Raw genomic sequence first — 22,891 nt, 5'->3', positions numbered from 1 at the left:
AAATGAATTTTCAGCGTACCATTATTCAATGTACACATGTAAAACGGTTTTCAAAATAGTTCAAGAACCAAAGCAAACATCATCGTTCAATATAGTGCAACATACATACCATAGAATACCAAACGGTCTTCACAGAGCATACACCTCCCAGTACCACAATCCGGCGGAATTGTTTATGTGTTTGATAGCGTGCCACCTGAGAAGGTACAATCAGTGCTTTTACTTTTGGGTGGTCGTGAAATACCTCCAGGCCTCTCAGGCATGCCTATTCGTAGCCATCCTTCACACAGATGCTTCAGAAAGGTGCTTCAAAGCTCAAGGAGCCTCCAGAGTCGCAGCAGTCGTTGAAATGCCACCAGAAACTTTAAAGAAAGTAATGAACGGCGAAATGTCGTACAGAGCCGGTGGCTACACACTTACCGATTGCCACTATCCATACGAGTATAAAGGCGGCCATCTCCAGGGAGCAATTAATATAGCCGATCCGGCTGAGTTAGTGAGATTTTCCTTAGACAACAGGGAAAACGGACACTCTACAATATTTATTTTTTACTGCGACCATTCCACCGACAGAGCGCCTAAAATGATGCGATTATTTCTGGAAGCTGACGCGCAAAGGAATTTTCCAAGATATCCGAACAGAGATTACCCTCATGTGTTTCTCCTGGGCGATGGATACAAACCCTTTTACAAACAAAATCCGGAGCTGTGTGAACCTCAAGGATATATCAAAATGTTTGATGGAAAATATACGGCCGAGTATTCAAAGAAATGCAAAGAATAACGCACACAATGGTATCAAAAAACCGAAGAGAATAGGCGTTACTACACAGTGGCGCAGAAGCGTTTTCTAGAATGACATTCAACTGAACCGCAGTTATTTATGACAACCGTTATTTATAACAACCGTGCGAGGAGATTCCAAAAAAGCTCCAATGGAGGCAATCACAGCTGCTATTGTGACTCAGATTCACACGTCAAATAGCTACTGGACCAGCACACATGCTCTCTCTCTGACCCAACGAATCAAATTCGAACCTTGATTGTGACCTCCAACGTACTTCACAAAAGAATGCGCAATTCGAGTGGAGATTTCAGGTGATGCAACTCAGAATCTAAGAAATAACCGTTGCTCTGCTCACTAACAGGTTATAATGAGGTGCAGAGATGACAGATACGAATATGAGGGAGAACACTCATGGTATTCAGCGTAGAGAATTGTCAGACCATGTCAGGCCAGGCAGAGGCAGAGCAGCGCAGGACGGAGGTAGAAACGCTCAGGTATTCAGCGCAGAGAATTGTCAGACAGTAGAGGCGCAGGAAGGCAAGGTGCTCAGTAGTGTCAAGTATGCGTGGAACGTTACAGATAATGAATACCAGGCCAGCGCTATTCAAGGCAGCTCAGACCAGTTGCTAAACCGTAAGAAAACTACACAGGCCACACATCATGGCTCTGATACCATGTTAAACACACATGGACAGCAAAGACAATATGAAAGATAAATCATGCAATGCAATTTTTATTAACAAGAGATTTACATTTATAGTACAAATATGTGACTCTTGGGTTTCAGATCCCAAGGTCTCTTGGACTGCTTTTGTCCATTCAACTTCCACACTAACCATTTAGAATTAGGTGTCCAACAGTTTATAATTAAAAAGAAAATTAAAATGTTGTAGAGTAATTAGAAGTAAAAAAAAATGTGTAGGTCAGATGTTTAAATCTTATACTTTCCAAAAATATTTCAATAAAAAATTTAAATAGACTATGTGAAGATTTTTGTTAACTAATTTATGTCCATATCAACTTCATATATATCTATATATTTAAAAAAAATAAGTTTTTATGGTTAAAATTTTTATTTGGCCTCTATATATTCTATTTAGCATTTACAATTTAAACAATGAAAAATAACACATTGTATTTTGCACTCTAAAAATATTTGCAAGTGAATAAATTTGATCCCTCTTTGTTCATATTAGATCTGTACTTAAAATAGATCTATGCTGGTTTTTATTTTAAACAATATAAACATCCTCATTTATGTTTAAATATTAAAATAATACTGAAATTTTTCAGATTTAGATAAATGGATAACCCCTTTTCTGTTTAGAGTTTGAACAAAACCTTTAATTGCTTTTAAAAAGGGTAATTCCTGAATACTCTTTACTTTTCAAGATTTGGATACCAGAATTATTCTCTAACGTGCATTTGGTAATCCCTGAATACTCTTTACTTTTCAAGATTTGGATACCAGAATTATTTTCTAACGTGCATTGCGCTATAATTTCTCACTTGGCCATTCAGGTCTTTGAGATAGTCTGGTTTGGTCAAAATAGTAATTTTCCCTTCAGCTTATAGGTAGAAACTTGCATTCGACCTAGAAGATTGAGTTTAGTTTTACAGTGACATCCAACAAATCTATTTAAAGGATCTAAAAATGTATGGTTTAATAGTTGAATGGTAATAATCAAGTAACTAACACCCAAGTACAGTCAGTGACACCCAAACCCACATTTTCAACCCTGCTGAAGCTGGAGAAAACATGACTGTTGATACTTACCCTTCAACCCTGCTAATACCTTGTGGTCATAATCCCGAATCATCCATGCTAGCAAATTTGACAAGAGAACGATGAACCCTTAGGCCTATCGTGTCGCAAGAGGATTTGGGTTCCCACATAGCTGAGAGAACGATGAACCCTTAGGCCTATCGTGTCGCAAGAGGATTTGGGTTCCCACATAGCTGGCTGTTGAGGAACCCTGAGGATAAGAACATAATAGTTTACCAGCTTTGGTAGTGAATTGACTTGATCTGAGTTATATAACGGTTTAGTGCATTATTTAAAGTAATGTAGTGCACAAAAATAAAGTAATAGAAATGGAATAGTTGTTTAATGCAAAAGAAAGAAATTATTTCTCGCTTTTGAGATCATCGACCACAGCTTTTATACAGCTTGTGTTTCTTTGAAATGATCTGCATAGCACCATTCAAGCTCGTGTTCCTTTGAAAGCTCTTCTACGCAGCATCGTCCTCATTGCAGAGATTCGTGTGGAGACACTGGTATAGATGTGGAGCACAGACAATTCGGTCACACTTGTTTGAACTGTGTTATAACATGGTGAATGGGGTCATGTGCAGCGTGCCCAAACCACAGGGCCGCAAAAGCGTAAGCCATTGGATATAGCCAAAGCTTGGAGCCTCTGGAGTCGTCTTCCACAGCAGACATGGAATTGGTTTTCACACTCAACATGACCATGAGCCTGGTGAATTTGCGTGTGTGGAGTTTTTACCGTGCTTAGGAAGGGTTTTTTTTCACAATTAATTGGATATTTATTCATCTTTTTGTTTATTTAAAGGACCTGTAACTGCTTCAGTTCTCTTATTATTGGGAAAAGTAGTGGCATAACAGTGTCTCACAAAATTAAATTTTTTTTCAAAATAAATTGTCACTCATAAACACTAAAAATAATAAGCCCTCTACCAAAGAAATTATGTTTCATTAAAACTCGTTCATCCAATCAAAAATTAGAAATAAAATTCCATAAAATTAGAAAATTAATTTGGAATTTATAAAAAATAAAAATACTAAACATTTTCGATTAAAATTGCAAAAACACGGTTAAATAATACAAAGTCAAAAATTAGAAATAAAATTCCATAAAATTAGAAAATTAATTTGGAATTTATAAAAAATAAAAATACTAAACATTTTCGATTAAAATTGCAAAAACACGGTTAAATAATACAAAGTCAACTCACTTTACCAGTTTAGGTTATGGAATGGAGACCATTCTTTATCTGTCATGTCTTTAACAGTTTTGTATATGGTATGAAAACATTTTCCAATACCATGTTCTTGGCACCAATCGCAATATTATCTTTCGTAGGCCTCATGATATATAGGATCCATGGCAGTTCTGCTTACTCCATAATCACTCTCATCACTCAGGTTTAACGAATAAAAATATTAAAAAATGACTCACGACCTACGGAATTTAGTCCATCACTAATGTCTATAGATGGATAAAAAAACTGAAATATAATTTTATAATAATTATAGAAATGTTTTTAATTTTTATTTTAATAAATAAAAATAATATAATTTTTTTTAGAGACATTAGCTAGGTTTGAAAAATGAATTAAAAATAGATTTAACTTTTTTTAATTTTCACGCGAAACTATGGTCCCTATCAAAGACTAATAATTTTGAAATTTAAAAGCAATTATGATCAAATTGTAAAGTAGAAAATTCATTAACACATAATTTTAGTTTTTTTAGTAATATTAAGATTATTTCATAATTGTATGGGTTATATATATATCATGTTGGGCGTTTGAAAGTGTGATTGTTTACTTGCAATGGTAATAAGGTAGCAATATTGGTAAACTTGTGTCCCCATGAGCACTCCCCACCACATAAGGTTTTAGATGTCACCTTCATACTAGCTTTTCATGTGTAAGATGAGGTCCAAGGCTATACTAAAACGAATTTATGGCATGATGAATTAAGTTACAACAAGAATCATGATGGAAGGTAGCACTATTAATTTGATGCAATTGAGATATGTTCAACTCTACCTTCATCACTATCCAATTTTTTATTTCAATCTCCCTCAGTGCCTTGTTTCCATTTCAAGTCTACACAAAAAAAAAATCTCCTCAATCTATGTTTTCCCTTTTATTTTTACTCTTATGGATTGCCATGGCTCCACGTTTTGGCCACCATGGGAAAGTGATGATTTGTTAACTCAAGGCAAAGCTAGCAACATGAGATGTTGCGAGGCTTTTCACTGCTCCTCCTTGTGACCATCGAGCACCAACTTCATACTCTAAGTTAAAAGGTTAAACAAGAAAAGGATTAGCATTATGATGAGGAAATTGAATTCATGCTTAAAAGCTTCATCCCAGGAACCAACAAAATTAAGACACCAAGTTTTACAAACCTTGGAGCTTTACTAGCATACTCAAACCTTTATTTCCCATGGCCTTCCCTCACAAGAGGATTGGAGCTTAACAATGTCTTGACATATTGATAAAGCAAAATTTCCTACTAGTTACCTCCTGCACCTCACTAAAGAGAAAACATGGTGGTGTCTTCACTTCTGAATTTGTTGGGTGCTCTATAAAGACAACCCCATCTACATGGGCACCATTCCAGTGCTCTATAAAGACAAACCCATCTACATGGGCACCATTCCTCAATTTTCTTTATCATGTCATATGGTTTTTTCTATGTTATGAATATGTCATCTGGTTTTTTCTATGTTATGAATATTTTTACTAGCATTTTGTTTTTGGTCATAACATTGTAAAAATTAACCTAAGGCCAATCTAGTGTTTGTTATGGTAGGCTAACCCTAAGAACTCTCTTTAAGACTCTTCTCATTCAACTCATCTTCCTTTTAGACAAGCTCCTAGGGTTTTTCTTTTTTTTTTTAATCACCTAAACATTATCTAGTGTGGATGTTAATTTTATCACTATATACATAAATATATATATATATATATATATATATATATATATATATATATATATATATATATATATAATTTTGAAATTTATAAATTTTAATTACAAATAATGAAATAACTTGTTAAAATTAGAAATAATTATTTATATATTTGTATTAAGAGGTGTTCTATAATCGTAATGTCTATAAAATAAAGCGTTAAATGATGGTGGTGGTGGTGGTTCGATTAATATATAACAAAACATAAAAATAATAAATAGATTTAATTTTTGAATTGAGGCTTTTGTGATCCATATCAATTTTATGAGAAAGAATTTTTCCATGTAAATCACATGATAATGTATTTTTCGTTGGTTCAAAACTTTCTCATAAAATAGATTCAATTTATTTGGTTGTAATTTTGTTTTTATTAATAAAATTACAAAATATTTTTTTATTAATTTATAATATGCATATAACATTAAAATAAATTTATCCCGGATGCGGGTGCAGATAAAACGTGTTGATGGTATGAGCCGTCACGTGGGCAAGTGGCAGGCCCATGACGAAGGGAGGTACCAGGTGAGGCGGGTTATTAACCCGCAGGCAATCTGACGGCCAAAGGCATTAATGCCGGCCTTCTCCGCTCGCGTGAGCTGCCTGGTAATCGGTGCCATGGAGCATTTTAAGGGGGAGGTGTTTGTTTTGCAGCGGAATGTGGGATGGCATAGCAGCGACGCCCTGCTGAGTTCTGAGAAGCAAGAGGAGGCGTGCATTCTGTTGGTTGCAGGGCAAGGGACGAGCACGCCCTGCAATTCCGCTGAGATTGGGTGTTTGCGTGAGGGTGCATCTGGAAAAGTCAGATATGCAGATGGAGAGGCCGCGTATGTGCAACAGACGAGGGGGCACCAGAGGAAGGGCCTTCACGCAGCGGCAAAGCCACAATTCGCCCTCCTCCTCCATTGAAGTCACCTCAGTGCCTCAGAGGTTCCAAGGAAGCAATGAGGAAGGTGGCGAGCATGCTGGTAGAAGCATTCGTTCAGAGGAGGGTCAGTCGGAGCATCCAACGCTCAGGTATAGGCTCCCATGCCCTCAAGCCAATTCTACTCTGGTCATTTCCATCAAGATTGAGCCGGGAGTCTCACAAAGCGAGGAGGCAGAGACTAATATTGCTGCAAGCCAACCTGTGCGTGAGGCAGAGCCAGCACCGGATTGGCAGCGCTACAGCAGAGAGGATTCCCCCATCGCGTGCCTTCCGATTGATGCGGTTCCCAGTCGTCTGGCCCCTAGACGCGAGTTTGAAATTGATCTCGAGCGCCCAGTCATGGATTGTGTCCCTACCGCCGGTCCTTCTGCGCTTGCTGGTCCAAGCAAGCCAGCTCAGGGATGGACCTCTGGAGTGGTCATCCCTCTCTCAGATTCCGAGGATTCTCTCCGTTTCGGGTGCCGCATAGAACCGGTGCCTTACACCACCGATGAAGAATGAGCTCGCTCCTGGTAACCTCAGCTGCATTTCTTGGGTTTTCTGTTTATGTTTCCGCCAACTGGTATCAGCTTCTTTGTCTATGTGTCGGCTATAATTGTTCATGTATGTCTTTGTCTGGGTCAGTCCATGGCCCTAGTGTCTGTTCAGAGTCTATGTGTCTTCAGTGGCCAGGTATCAAATTCCAATTTTTGATTTTGCTCAATTTTGGAAATGTAATCAGGGCAAGAAGAAGGCTGATAGGCAAATCTCCATAGCCTTGCCCACTGTACTCCATATGTATCTTTGTTTTGTATGATAATAGAATTAGTCGTATTCAGAAAGAAAAAAAAAAAAAAAAAAAAAAACATTAAAATAAATTTAAATAACAATAATCCATATTTATAACCATAATATTTCAAAATAAATAAATAATAAAGATATTAAAAATTAAAAAAAATTAATTAATAAACAAATAATTAAAGATAAATTTAAATACGATTCATATTGGTCACCATAATATTTCAGAATATATAATTAATAAACATATTAAAAATTAATAAATTTAATTAATAAACAGATAATTAGAAATAAATATATTTCGGTATCTTTATAAATAATAATTATAAAATGAAAAATATTTTACAATAAAAAATAAAATAATAAAATAATATTTATAATTATTATATTTCAAATCTTTATATTTAAAATTAACATTAATGTTATGCATATCATATTAAAAAATTAAATCTAAAAGATTATAAAATAAGTTAAAGAAAAATTTAATTCATATATGTAACTATTATTAGAAATTTAATAAAATTAAAAATAAGAACATTTTTATATAAATATGTGAAATTTATATAAATATAAATAATAATACTAAACATTAACATAAATGGTTCGAATTAAAGTAAGAACATTTATATATAAATATATGAAATTTATATAAATATAAATAATATTATTAAAAATTAGTATAAAATGTTCAAATTAAAGCTATTTTGCAAAGTAACTATCTTAATTCCATATGGAATTTTTGTGTTAAGCTTGTGTGTTGCCCATTTCTATATGTAGTGTTTTCTCTCATCATACATGCCTAATAGCAATATTCATTATATTGTCGATACAATGTGTATATGCTATGGTATAGACTTTTACTCCACTTGTGGAGTACATTCGCAAGAATGAAACTCAAAAGAAACTCAAAAGAATTGATGGGGCTGGCACAAGAGGTAGAGCATCTTAATCTCCAAATCTATCAAACTTATATGAGAATCAAATCTCTAAAAATGTAAAATATCATATTTTACACTTTCAAAAAATTTGCATCTTAATTTTTTTATCTTTTATATTTAATAAATACCAGAGTATATCCATCTTAAGTACGGATCTAACATAAGCCAAGACGGATCAAATTTCCTCACGTGAAAACTTCTTTAGAGTGCAAAATACAATATTATTTTTCATTTTTTAAATTGTATTTTTAATGCTAAATAGAGTATATATAGGACCAAATAAACTTTTTAACCATAAAAACTTGGATTTTTCATGATATAAAATAAATAAATAAATAAATAAATAAATAAAACACATTAAATGATATATAATATATACATAATTCACGTTAAAATATTTTACATAACATGTACATCAAATTAAAATAGTCTTTTATTATTGTATTTTAAGTATATTTCAATATTAATTTGTATTAAAATATTTTATTTTATATCTCTCTCTCTATATATATATATGAATTTGATATTGGCATAAATTAATTAACATAGATATTCAAATAGTTTATTGTGTCAGAAGCTCATAGTTTATTTAAATTTCTTATTGAAAGTATAAGATTTAAACATCTTAGTGACACATTTTTTTTTATTATAGCCAATAATATTTCTGTATTTAAAACATAATTTTTTTTTTATTATTTTATTTTAAAGGTAATCAAAAGACGGAGAAACTTACACATCCTTTCACACTGAATTGTAAAATAAGCTTCTTGACTCAATAAAATTAAAATAAATCTATATTATTTTAACTACTATTTATATATATAAAAACTTTAAACCAGCTGTAACTATCCATATTCATAATTATAAAAGTTTATATTATGACGTAAAATCCTTTTTTCCTTGATTGGGTTAAAAATCCATGTTTGACGTTTATATTTTTCACTTTTTTATAAGGTAAAAATTCTCCTTTGATGAGACAAATTATGATTAACAAGCAGTTTCTATCCATATTCATAATTATAAAAAGCTATATTATGACGTGAAATCCTTTATTTTGCCTTGATTGGGTTAAAAAGCCTCTGTGACGTTCGTATTTTTCACTTTTTTATTAGGTAAAATTTCTCCTTAGATGGGATAAGTTATGATTGGATATAAAAAACCAATCATATATATATACAGGTATACTGATGGGATAATATTTAAGTTGATGTAGGGTAATATTGAATTTATAAAAGTTGTATAAGTATTTTTATTAATTTTTTTTTTTTTAATAATTATATTAAAAAAGTATTTTTTGGGGGGTTTTGTAAGATAGATTTCTTTAATCACCATATTTAGATTAAAATTTTTCATATTATTTTGCACCAATCAATTCTAATATTTATAAGAAAAATAATCTAGAGAAGAATTTCTCTTATAATACTTTAGAGTAAGATATTCATAGTCTAAGAAATAAAGGTAATATTCTCTTGTTAGGAGACTTTAATGCTAGAACTGCATCTAACCAAGCTATTCTTCTATGTAATGGTTCGAATCCTAATGAGGACCTTGATTTAGCTAGTACATTCAAAAGAAACTTTGAAGACCCGACCAAGGATTTACTTGTATTGATTAGTCAAACTATGTAGTTCTCAAGACCTTATAATTTGCAATAGCATAATCAAGTAGCCAAACTCCAAGAAAATAACTTGTATTAATTGGCTTGGAGATAGTGTCGTGGATTATGTAATATCTGATATCCATGTTTCCAACCAAATTGTAAACTTTGACCTCTTAAATAGCCATGAGCCTAACTCTAATCATAGAGCTTTAACCTTAACTCTAAATTTTTCCATGCGAAATAAACACATGCATGAGATTGTGAGAATCAAAGGAACCTACTTTTTGACAAGGGTAAGCTATATCTCTTTTTAAAGGATTTAAATAACATCTACACCTCTTAACTTATAAAGAGAACATTGAAAACATTTATCATAATTTTACTAAAACCCTTCCTACTTGTAATGCCCTACTTAATCTATCATGCGAATTTTTATTAATGTTTAATTTACCTGAAAATATTGACTTATAATTATCAAGAAATATTGGTATATACCTAAATTTGTGACACTGTAATTTTATTTTACTAATATAAATTTTATTATTGTTATTTTCAATTCCCAACTTCTCTTCTCAAATTTAATTTTGGATAGGATATCGTCTCCTCCAATTTATTCCAAATTAAATATTCATATCCCAATGTGTCTTTTCAAATCTAGTTTTGAGAAGATATGGTCTACTCCAATTAATTTCCAAATTAAATATCCATATCCCAAGGTGTCTTCTCAAATCTACTTGGGAGAAGATATGGTCTTCCAATTTAATTCTAAATTAAATATCCATATTTTATTCCCAAAATGTCTTTTCAAATCTACTTTGAACAAGATATGGTAAGAAAAGTCAAGAATACTAAATGAAAGGACGAGGGGGTAGTCATGACACTAATGATAGGTGGTTGAGGTGGATGGGAGGAAGAGACATAAAAGGGGAAGGATGATGATAAAAGAGGGGGGGAGATCCTTGGTCTTGGTCTTGGTTTTGGTTATAGTTTTGGAGGATTTTGTTTTGGGGGAGGAATGTGGAGAAAGAGAAGGGAGAGAATGGAGAGAGTGTTTGTTTAACTTAGACACAGTACAGCTGGTTGGACTTTCACTCGGAGGGCTAGGGAACTTGTGGAGGTTCCCTAGGCTAGAAAACCATTCCTAGTTGGCTGAGAGGTAAATTCATTCGAGTAGTCAAGAGGAGCATCCCAAAAGAGTCAGGAGCATCTCAACCAAGCTATTGGAACAAATATTCTTCCCTTTATTGATTACTTATGTAAATGGTTGCAATGAAAATCTTACTTGTTTAATATGTTGTAAATAAATTTTAATGGTATATTGTCATCAAATAAATGTTGAGTTATAAATAAGTTATTTCCCTTCTTATTGTGTTTAGCTTAAATAAATTTAGTTTGTAGTTAGAGGACCCTAGGATGGAACCTCACATATGGTATCAGAGCCAGGTTCGAAATCTGAACCTAAATCCCACCTACACTCCCAATATCCAGATTCAAGTCACACCCGACATCCAATAACTAGATCCCAAGAGTGGGCAAACATCTAATTCCAAGAGATTTAAACCATGTACTAATAGAAGGTCTAATAGGCAAAAAGCAGGGTTTGACCGGTTATAGGAAAACGCTAATATTTAGATTCGTTCAATATTTGTGTCTCTCCTTTCAATGCTTAACATCTTGTCCAAATGAAATGAATAAATAAAACCAACCTTGGACCTCCAGAAATGTGGTGCAAACTAGTAGAGAGGAGTCATCCAAATCTGATTTGATGCTTTGCTCAACTATCCTCTGAGCATCCAATGCTCACCTCCCATCACCCGAATCTCATAGATTCTAATGCTCTCACTAAAATAGACTCTCACCGACAAAGTGACAGTGATACAATGACAATTACAAATGTTCTTTCACTCCTAGACTTCATCGTTCAGTAGCTCTTAGACTTCAATAATGGTGCAACCTCTTGTATGTGTGAGAGAAATGTTGTCTTAGTGGCTTTGTATGGTGATTTTACAGTTGTCTTAATGCCATTGCTAAGGCATTTAATGCTTCTTAGATGTGAAAACGATATTCCATTCCTTAAATTGTTGCAACATTGCTTTTAACAACTCCAAGAACTCTGTAAAGTTAAATCAATCGTGTATCAGTGAAGGAGTCAGATTCTTGTTTCGAAAGCCTTGAGACACCTAATAATATTTTGAATGGCCAACTCGAGTAAAATACTTCTCTTTAAAGAACTTCACAACTATAATAGCGAAGGTATAAATTTGGAATTTCCACTCCAGATTCTCATGCTCCTAAGCGAATATTAGCTGCAACATGGCTACATATTAAAACTAAATTGAACAACAATACGCTAAAATTGGATCCCATACCGCAAACAAACCCACTTATGAACCTGCAAATTACAAGAATTTGGTGGCGTTATTAATTCATTAGAGATAAACTTGTACTATTAGAGAAAGATTTTAGTAGCTTCCTTTTCCTTGTTTCCTAAAATTCATCTTAGTTCCTCAAAATATGCTACAGAGGCCAATTTGTTTTCTATAAACATTTATTCTTTTGTGTAAGTAATGCCATCTCTTGAATCCTTGGTTTCAAAAACTCAGATGTCACACAATCTCTTGCATTGTGGTTCTTTTATGAAACTTTTCTACTTTCGATTGCATCCCTTTAGGCTTTGTTTCACCAAGTGATTCCAACTAGATGCATGGGCATGACATTCTAGGCCATAGCCGACTCTCTAGCGATTGAAACAAGGAAGAAAGAACCCTTGCACCTGCAACATATATCCTGGGCAAAAAAGTCCCATTAGAATATTATATCTGTTGTGTTGTTAATGGGAAAGGTTTTCCCTCTATTTAAATGATTTTTGTATTGAATATTTTTTTAACAACCACATTGCCTTTATTTACTCTGTCTCTAATATCTATAAGATGGTCGTTTTATCTTTTTTTGAAGTCTAAAAACTAGGTTTGTTGAGATTGGCTTATAGTTATATGATATATCATATATATTACCTTGTGCCTTTTATTGATGAAGTGGGTCACACACTATATCAAATACTTAGTCTGCTGGTCTTGACCTAGAAAACATCTTTGACAGGCTGGGAGCACACATTAACTAAACCGGTTCCTCTTATCATTATTCTAGGTTTTCTTGTTTTTTTTATGGGCATTCTTTCTGAGATTTTTCTTTATTATATTCTGAATATGGCCTCGAGTTGGTAGCTTCCCTGCAAATTTCAACGTGAAGATTTCCCAATATTTCACAATTTGTTAAGGAGGGTTGAAGCCTAAGAAATTCTCTTTGACATTGCTTTGGAATAACATAAGTTCCTACACTGACTATCCTTATGAGACTGGATGATGCTCTTTGTCAACCATAATTTTTGTACTCAGTTAGAGATTCATATGGATATTAATCAGTTCCTCTTCTATATTTTTTTACGTATTCCTTTTCTCATTAGTATGTGCCAAACATGGCGTCAAGTTGTTCAATGTTAGCTTCCTGATAGACAGATTTCTGAATGAAGTTTTATTAAAAGTTGAAATATGGAAATCTTGAAAGGAAAAATGATTTTACAAGTTGTTCTTTTATGAGGGTTGAAGTGTAGGGAATTATCGTTGATGTTGCTTTGGAATAAGATAAATCGCGCACTGACAACATTTGATAGATATGTTCTCTTTTCACTACTAGTAAAGGTTGGATGCTTCTTCTTGTCAATCAGAATTTTTGTACAAAGAATTCGAGAATGATAGTGATATCATTTTCCTAATCATAGAGCCCCTGGTTCTGATATCTGGATTGTTGGGGTCTATAAGTCCTTCAGGTTTAGAATCCCAGTCCATTACCAATCAGGGCTACTTTAGTCTTTTACCAGGGGAATTCTCATCTAAGAATAAACTGCTACCTTTATTTATAGAGTGACATTTTTGGATGTAATCTTTTTCTTTTTGGGTTTGGAGCTATGTTTTTATAGCTATGAATAATTTAAATAATAATGAAGTCCTACCTTGCCAAATTTAGCAGGTTGACCACATAAGTGGGGAATATGTGGCGGTTGATCCATGAAGACCCACTAAGCATAAATGCAGCATTAGAAATACCCGTGTGTATATGCCCTCTGTTTAGGACACTGTTAATGAGGGTTGGTAGATATCAACAATTGGATTATATTGATAGGGCTGGTCTATGACTCTGTGGTTGTCATATTTTTCATTTGTTACCACACTTCTTCCTTTTTAAGATCCCTTTTTGATAGTTTAAGATCCCTTTTTTATAGTACACTTCAAAAATAAAGTCAGTGTGTCCACTAGTGTGTGTATATTGAGGCAAATGAATGACATGAGTCATGAAAGAGCCAATGAACTAAAGAGAAATAGGAAAGAAATTATAGGACAAAAATACATAAACTTATAGAAGGGATTAATGCCACTGCAGAAATTTTTAGTTTCCAGATTCACTATGTTAAGGTTATCGATGTCAATGTTTTGGACTAGAAATATGTTGTCTATCTTCAAGACGAGATGAAAGATATAAATCAAGAAAACATGAGAGAAAGTTGAACAAGTTAAAATTGATGCCACTTTTGTTGTATGCATGCAAACTTAAATGCTAGTGTGTGCATGAAGGCGTGTGACACAAGTCTTGTGCATGTGATGTGTTGGACACACCAATTCTTCTTTGTATGTGTGTGGGTTTACCTTTTCATCTGTTGTTAAATGGTATGCTTTTTTTAGTAATGGAATAGGTTGAGAAATCAATGCTATTAGAGTTAGGGTTAGATTTCTCTTTCTTGATAATTACTTGTGAATTAAGTTGGCTTCTTTTACTTCTTTTTTATATTATCTTTCATCAAGCAATTTATGCCATCAAAACTTTTATCAGGTGTGCCTGATGCATCAAATCTAATAGCCAAAACCAGAGCCATGTAAAAAAAAAATTGACATTCTATTTTTACAACACCACTTTCTGATAACACAAATTTAGGTTTATGCTAATATTTCATTTTACCTTCCTTGACTTTCAAATTAATCATGTTCAAAATGATAAAGTGACCCACCAATGAGAATTAAATCGTTGAAATACTTTTGTTTAGGACATTCTTTACACTTAGATAGCTAAATATGTCTACCAAGAGTTACTGCCCACCATAAAGTACACAATTCACTACATAAATTTACATAGGATTTTATGAAGGTTAGTGCCCACCAAAATTTATGCAAATTGTGGCATAACTTTTAGATAGAAGAATTATTGACTTAGTAAACAAAGATAACCTATCTATGTATACAAGAAGGTTGTAATTTCCTATAGAGTTAAGTCCCTTTAATAAAATTGAGATTATTTCAAAAAAAAAAAAATTGAGATTAACACTAATACAAAGAAATATTATTTTGCAGAAAATATATTTTCTGACAACCATATTAATTCATATAATGACAAGATGTTGACCTTTTAAAGCTGCATTAAAACAAGTTGTTTATTTATTAATAATATTCAATAATACAAATGAACTTAAGTGAAATTTTTACAAGTTGCTCACATTATGCTTGATGCCATGCATAATTCTTAACTTTTTTTAGATGCAACTTCTTGAATTTTTTTTAGAGACACAATAGAGTTGTATTAGATATTGTCATAGTATTAATATGCATATGTTTACAAAACAGAAATCCAACATATTCAGATCAAAGTGTCAAAGGTGAACACCAATTGATTAGCACATTAGAACCTTCTTTAAGACAATATATAATATTGAAATATTAAAACATGTAGCACTAGCCATTCTATATATATCATTGGGATAGTAAATACCTAACTTTAATTTCAGTGTTGAGTTGATTAAAGCCATTAAACACCTACTTTGAAAACACAAGGATAATATATATCTATATATATATATATATATATAGATATATATATATATATATATATATATATATATATATATATATATATATATATAATAAAAATGACAATCTAGCATTATTGATGGAATTTCAAGAGGACACCTAGTTATAATAATGTGATTAAAAATGGTAAGTTAATGTTTATGTGAATGCTCAAAATATATAAGATGGATTTAGGATGATTGTTTAGGGATATCTAAAGATATTTGAGGGTGACTAGTAGTGCGTCGTAGCACTTGCTTAGATAGAAATGGGAGAGGATTTAGTAGATCCACGGTTATCTTCTCAATATTAGAAATACTCGTTTACAAGCATAACAAAAGGAAAACTTACACCTATCATTATGCAAAACATGTGTGAGCCAAGTAAGAATTGACAAGGCCCTAAGTTGTGCTAATAAGTCTTTCATATCATACAGATATTTGAACAATTCAAAATGGTGATGACACGAAGAAATCAAGGTCAAGGAGGGTCATCACAAGGACCTCCTACAAATAACCCATTACCTTCACCAGAGTTGGCTCTCATCTTGCGTTCCCTAGAAGAAATTAATGAGACTTTAAGAGGGCGCCAAACAATTGAAGTGGAAGTAGAGAACCCTCCATCAGGGTTGGGAAATCTCGAGGGATCAAGAGACTCTGATAGAGGACCTCCAATCGAGGACATTACTAGGGAGCTCCAAAAGATTAAGCTCCCAGACTTTGCTGGAGGTCGTGCAAGCGAACGTGTAGAAGCCTGGTTAGAAGGAATGAGAAGGTGCTTCACACTAAGAGATTATACTTCCAATTCAAAAGCTAAAATAGCAATATTCCAACTCAGAGATAGTGCTCTGAATTGGTGGGGTAACTTAGAGCGTCAACTACACCTCACTCCGGACACAGTTACTTGGGAGTTATTTGAGGAGAGATTTAGGAAAAAGTACCTACCAACATATTATGAAGAACAACAGGTAGGAGCCTTCCATGCTTTGGTACAGGAAAATCGTACAATAGAAGAATATGAGATTAGATTCATGGAATTGGTCAAGTATGTCTCCTACATGGATACTGATCAGCTCCAAGCAGATCGTTTCATTTATGGATTGAACCCTAAGATTAGTGCAACGGTGTGGATGTGGAAGCCATCCTCAGTTGCAGAAGTTGTGGAACATGCTCGTTATGTTGAAGAGAACTTAGACTTAAAGGGTGGAAACAAAACCATTTTTCAACAAAAACCAAGGTTTATGGGGGCCCATCGTACCTTCCCCAGGGGGGGGAAGTTTGAGGCCACCGCCATATGGAAATAGGGTTGTACCCAGAGCACCAACAATGGGGATTTCAATGGTTACTAGTGCAGCTTCACCCACAGCTTCAAGGATTCATGCAAATCAAGGTCATACACGAGGAGCAGCAAGTAGGGGAAGGGGTCCCAAGGGAAGGAACTCTTTCCAAAGAACTCCACAACATTCTGTTCAAAGTCTACCATGCATCACTTATTGGGGATGCGGGGGACCTCATTACCAGTGTGACTGTCCTGAGTTACAAACTGGTAACAACCGTAGAGAAGGAAAAGCACCAATGGGGGGAGAAAGTAGCCACCATCAAATCTATGCAGCAGTTGATAACCAACAAGTTGAACACCAATCTGCCGTGGTAGAAACCTCAGGTATGATAAACAAAGTAAAAGTTAAAATTTTGTTTGATTCAGGTGCTACAGATAGTTTCATTTCACCAGTTGCATTAGAAAAATGTGGGTTGGCAGCCTATGAGCATGATGAATTTAAGAAAGTTGAGATGGCTTCTGGGATAAAAAAAAGTAGTAGGACCTAGTGTTGACCAATGTCAGGTAAACCTCGGGGTGTGTATAACTAAGTTGAAGGCATACATCACAACATTGGGGACGTATGATGTAATTATTGGAATGGACTGGCTAGAAGCTCATCGAGCTTTGGTAGACTATTTCAAGAAGAAGGTGATTTGTTTAGATGATGAAGGTAGGTCAATTGAGATTTGTGGAATCAAGAGAGGAGTGTCGCTACAATTCATATCCATGATGAAGGTAAAACGTTGTCTCCGACAAGGTTGCAAACTATATGTGGTCGAGGCTGTAAGTGACCAGAAAGGACCCTCCCTAGATCAACACCCAATTTTGTCAGAATTCAAGGATGTTTTTCCTAAGGAATTGCCTGGATTACCTCCTGTAAGGGAGATTTATTTCACAATCGACCTAAAACCTAGTGCAGAACCAATATCTAAGACACCCTATAGGATGACAACTCTAGAACTTTGTGAGTTGCAGATGCAGTTAAAAGAGCTTTTAGACTTGGGATTTATCAAACCTAGTATTTCACCTTGGGGTGCAACAGTGATTTTTTTCAAGAAGAAGGATGGTTCCTTAAGGCCATGCATAGATTATAGAGACTTGAATAGAGCCATAATAAAGAATAGGTACCTGATACCTAGAATAGGTGACCTATTTGATCAAGTGAAGGGAGCAGTGGTTTTCTCAAAAATCGATCTACGATCTGGATACCACCAATTGAGGATTAAGGAAGGTGACATCTCAAAAACTACATTTCGAACTCGGTTTGGGCACTATGAGTTCGTAGTTGTTCCATTTGGTTTGACCAATGCACCAAAATTATTCATGAGCCTCATGAATGGTGTGTTCAGGAAGTATTTGGACCAATTTTTGCAAGTCTTCCTGGATGACATTCTTGTGTATTCCAAGAATGAAAAAGAGCATGAAAAGAACCTAAGGGTTGTATTGACTTGCTTAAGGGAAAATCAATTGTATGGAAAATTTTCAAAATGTTCCTTCTTTCATAAGAAAGCTCATTATCTTGGGTACATCATTTCAGGCGAAGGGATTTCAGTTGACCCAGAAAAGGTAAAGGCCATAATGGATTGGCCAGTACCGAAAAATGCTCATGAGGTGCGTAGTTTTATGGGGCTAGCAGGTTATTATCGCAGGTTTGTGGAAGGGTTTTTGAGGATTGCAAAACCCATCACCACATTACAACGAAAAGGGGTCAGGTATGAATGGACATATGAATGTGACACTACATTCACTGAACTAAAGAGGTTACTAACTAGTGCACCGATCCTTCGAGTACTAGACATGGAAAAAGACTTCACTGTTTGCACCGATGCTTCGAAGCAAGGATTGGGAGCAATATTGATGCAAGAAGGCGGAGTAATAGCTTACGCATCTAGAAAATTGAAGAAACATGAAGAGTTGTATGCTACCCATGACTTAGAGTTAGCAACAGTGATGTTAGCTTTGAAACTGTGGAGACACTACCTCATTGGGAGAAGATTTGAGTTAAGAACATATCATCAAAGCCTGAAGCACCTCTTCACTCAAAGGGATTTGAATGCTAGACAAAGGTGGTGGAGCGAATTCATGAGTGAGTATGATTTTGAGATCTCATACATTAAGGGAAAGGAGAATGTGGTGGCTGATGCACTAAGCAGGAGGCCACGAACCTTCTCCCTAGTACCCTTGAGGGTCAATTTGAGGGAACGTGTGTTGGAGAAACTCTTTGAAGATAGTTGGTATCTAAAGGTTATATCGACACTCTAGAGTGGGAAGCAAATAGAACCAAACTTTGAGGGATATTTCCTTGAACCAGATGGACTATTGAGATTTCAAGGGAGAATGTACATACCTAAGGAAGGGGGTATAATAAGGACCATCCTCGAAGAGTCACATAGAGCACTCTATTGTGCACATTTTGGAGTGAAGAAGATGTATGCGGACATGAAGAAAATCTTCTTTTGGACAGGCATGAAGCACGACATAGTCCAATTTGTTGCCAAATGTCTTGAATTTCAACGAGTGAAGGTTGATCATTTCCATCCAGCAGGACTCCTACAACCACATGACATCCCTATGTCTAAATGGGAGGTAATTTCTATGGATTTTGTTGTGGGTTTTCCACTCACTTCAGAGAGGCACAATTCTATATTGGTTGTAGTTGATAAATTGACCAAAAGTGCCCGTTTCATCCTAATGAGAGACACTTACGATGTTACTGATGTGGCACGAGTTTTTATAAGTGAAATTATTCGACTACATCAGTTACCCATAAAGATCATTTCTGATAGAGGCTCTCGATTTACATCTAGGTTTTGGACAAGTTTACAGTCAACACTAGGGACTCAGTTGAAATTGAGCACTGCATATCATCCAAAAACAGATGGACAGACTGAAAGAGTAAATCAGGTTATGGAAGACATGCTTAGAATGTATGCCATGGATAATCAGACTCAATGGGAAAGGTACTTACCATTGGTAGAGTTTGCTTATAATAATAGTTACCAAAGTTCAATTGGGATGCCTCCTTATCAAGCTTTATATGGGAGGCCATGTGGGACACCATTGAGTTGGGAAAAGTTGGAGGACCAAGTAATAGTTGGGCCAGAATTAGTTCAAGAAATGGAGGAATAGGTAAGGCAGATTCGACAAAGGTTAAAGGAAGCACAAGATAGATAAAAGATTTATGTTGATTCACATAGGACTGATCAAATTTATGAAGTAGGAGACCAAGTTTTTATTCATATCCAACCCAACAAAATCACCATTCAGTTTGGGAAAGGGACGAAGTTGTCACCTCGGTTTATAGGACCTTTTAGGATCAAGGAGAAGATTGGACCAGTTGCCTATCATCTTGTACTGCCACCCCATTTGCATAAAACTCATGATGTTTTTCATGTATCGATTTTACGACATTATGTTTCGGATGAAACTCACAAACTGGATTGGAGGGAATTGCAAGTATCAGACATGGGAACCATAATGGTTAAACCATTACGCATATTGGACTGTAGGGTTCGACAGCTCAGACATCATATGGTGAACCAACTTAAGGTCTAGTGGGACAAGTATAGCCCAGGATCTGCTACCTGGGAGGATGCAGAGACTATACGTTGTGACTACCCCTCACTTTTTGAGCATCTATGATGCCCATTTTGACTTAGATAGCTACCTATGCTAAGGCTCTATTTGTAGTTCCATGTTATTTATTTATGAATGCTATGTAATATTGATGCATTTAGTTGGAAAGGTGAAACTACTTATATAAATCATTAGATGGATTAGGTATTGATGATTGAAATGTTTGTTGTATGACCTAATGTATGACTTACTTGGTTATGATTTATCTAGCGTATGACTTATCAGATTTATTTTTGTTTCATGTATGACTTAAGTGGATATGATTTATCTAATGAATTACTTAGTGAAATTATGATTTATCTAATGTAATATTTGTTTCCAGTATGAACTACAAAATTGACACGTGGATACTAGACTTAATAACATGATGTTTAAGATCACTTTTTTTTTTTTTCCACTGGAAAAATCGTAATTTTATTCAAATTGAGTAAAATTACATGTTGTAGATGCTACAATAGCAAATGCGGTATCAAAACTTGTTCTGCTAAGAACATGATCTAAGAATAAGCTGTCTATGCTTTCCTACCTTTGTTTTTTTCCACTTTCCGCCAACCTTCATTGTTGGGTGTGGCTGTTACAATAGTCATTTTAAGTTCGTTTGTATCAGCCATGATTTCTTTTTCAGAATCTGAGCTTGATGAAGAGTGTGCTCTCTTGCTGCCCCCGATTTCCTATCCTGTGTTCTCATATTGTTGTTGTGGCTTGCTTTCATTTGGATCTGTAGCATATCCAATCAGATTTTCATTATTCTGTGGGTGGTGTGAGCTGCTTTCATTTTTGGTTTCTGGATTACTTCCTTCTTCTACAACTTCTTGAGGTACGCTGATGTCTTCCTCCTTCTGTTCCTCTTCGATATCCTCTGTCCATGTGGGTGAAAACTGCCAGCCTTTTGGTTTTGTGGGCTGTCTTCTTTTCCTTTCTTTTTTATTTTGTGGGCATGCACTCTGTAGATGACCAGTTTGTCTACATATACAGCAGCGAAAGGCAGTGTTTTCGTAATCTAGTGGTTGTGTCCATTGCTTTCCATTGTGGAGTAAGAGGATGTGTTCCGGTAGGCCTTGACTGAGATCAACCTCCACACAGATCCTGGTGAAAGTGTAGATATCCTTTGATAGGCGTTCGCTGTCCACTTTTAGGAATGTCCCCAAAGCATTGCCAATTCCTTCTAGTACTTTGTAGTGCCAAAAGTGTATAGGTAAGTTAAACAGTTTTACCCATACAAGCATTTTGGAGACTACCATGTTGTTGGGGTCGAAATCTGGGAACCAAGGTTTTACAAACAGGCCTGCATTGCCCCAGAACCATGGCCCTTCGTTTAATGCATATTCCTTGTCCTTTATGGTGTCAAATTTGACAATGAAGAATCCCTTTGAACATAAATGGATGTCACAGTTTTCTGTCCATATGGAATAGATCCATTGATGGAGGGCTTCCGGTTTGGGCCAAAATCCATTGAACCTGCAAATCACTGCTTTGGTTAGATAATCAGTGTGTATTTCATTTACCTCTGGTATAACAATTGTTAAGGCTGGGTTGTGTGATGTCTGCTCAACAATGTAGGTCCCAGGTACTGTAGTTTGCTGTTCTGTTTTCATTTGTGGTTCCAACTTCCCTTTTACTGCATCTTTAAAGGACGCAGGTCCTTTTGAGCTTGTGCCAGAACAGCCTCCGTGGATCCTTGTGCTAAGGCATATTGTTGAGTTGTTTCCTATACCATATTCTATTAGTTTGCAGTCTTCCTGCAATACTTTTCCTGTGAAGAGAAGAAGTTGATTGCATGGAGGGATTCCAGTTCTTTCTTGTATCCTCTGTTTGAGGGTGTTTGTCGCCTCCCATTTTCCTAATCTGATGCATATTGTATTTCCTTCCATGGATCTGATAAAGAGATTATTTTTTGTTTCTTCCCGCATAACCAATGCAGATGTTGTTTGACTCGTTAGCTTTTCCATTGTAATCATCTCCTCTCTCTGTTCCCTGATTCGATCTATGATCTGAATCTGTGATCCAGATCTATGAGGGGTTTCCTTGTTATCTCTCATCCAGGTGTGTTGTTTGACGATCTGTTCTTTTCCAGCATCCAATACTATAGATTACAGGGGATCCAGATCCAAGCTCTCGCCCCATGCTTGGTCTTCGAACAAATTGGTTGAGAGCTGCCAGAAATTGTCAGATCGGGCCCGCTGCTTTCCGAGAGGGGGTAGAGGAACAGTCTGCCGGATCGTTTTTCCAAAGACGCAGGCGCTGCTTCCTATCCCGGGCATAACCCTCGCTGGGGGAAACGCATCTACCC

At 35.2% G+C, this 22,891-nt stretch overlaps 1 protein-coding gene across 1 annotated transcript; it reads left to right on the top strand.

The window, feature by feature from the left end:
- The first annotated feature begins 349 nt into the window (after window positions 1–349).
- On the top strand, window positions 350–784 carry LOC149227127 (uncharacterized). Its single transcript, XM_089380414.1, has one exon. It carries the CDS (start codon window positions 350–352, stop codon window positions 782–784), a length of 435 nt encoding a protein of 144 aa, XP_089236540.1.
- The last annotated feature ends 22,107 nt before the right edge of the window (window positions 785–22,891 follow it).

The sequence above is a fragment of the Pinus tabuliformis genome, chromosome J (genome assembly GCF_031772625.1).
Source record: "Pinus tabuliformis cultivar Carrire ecotype Pingquan chromosome J, CPIR1, whole genome shotgun sequence".
Classification (NCBI taxonomy): Eukaryota; Viridiplantae; Streptophyta; class Pinopsida; order Pinales; family Pinaceae; genus Pinus; species Pinus tabuliformis.
The sequence above is the reverse complement of the archived record's forward strand: the minus strand, read 5'-3'. Positions and strand labels throughout refer to the sequence as shown.

Coding starts and splice junctions, on each gene's coding strand:
- LOC149227127 (XM_089380414.1), top strand. CDS start 350: ATGCCACCAGAAACTTTAAAGAAAGTAATGAACGGCGAAATGTCGTAC.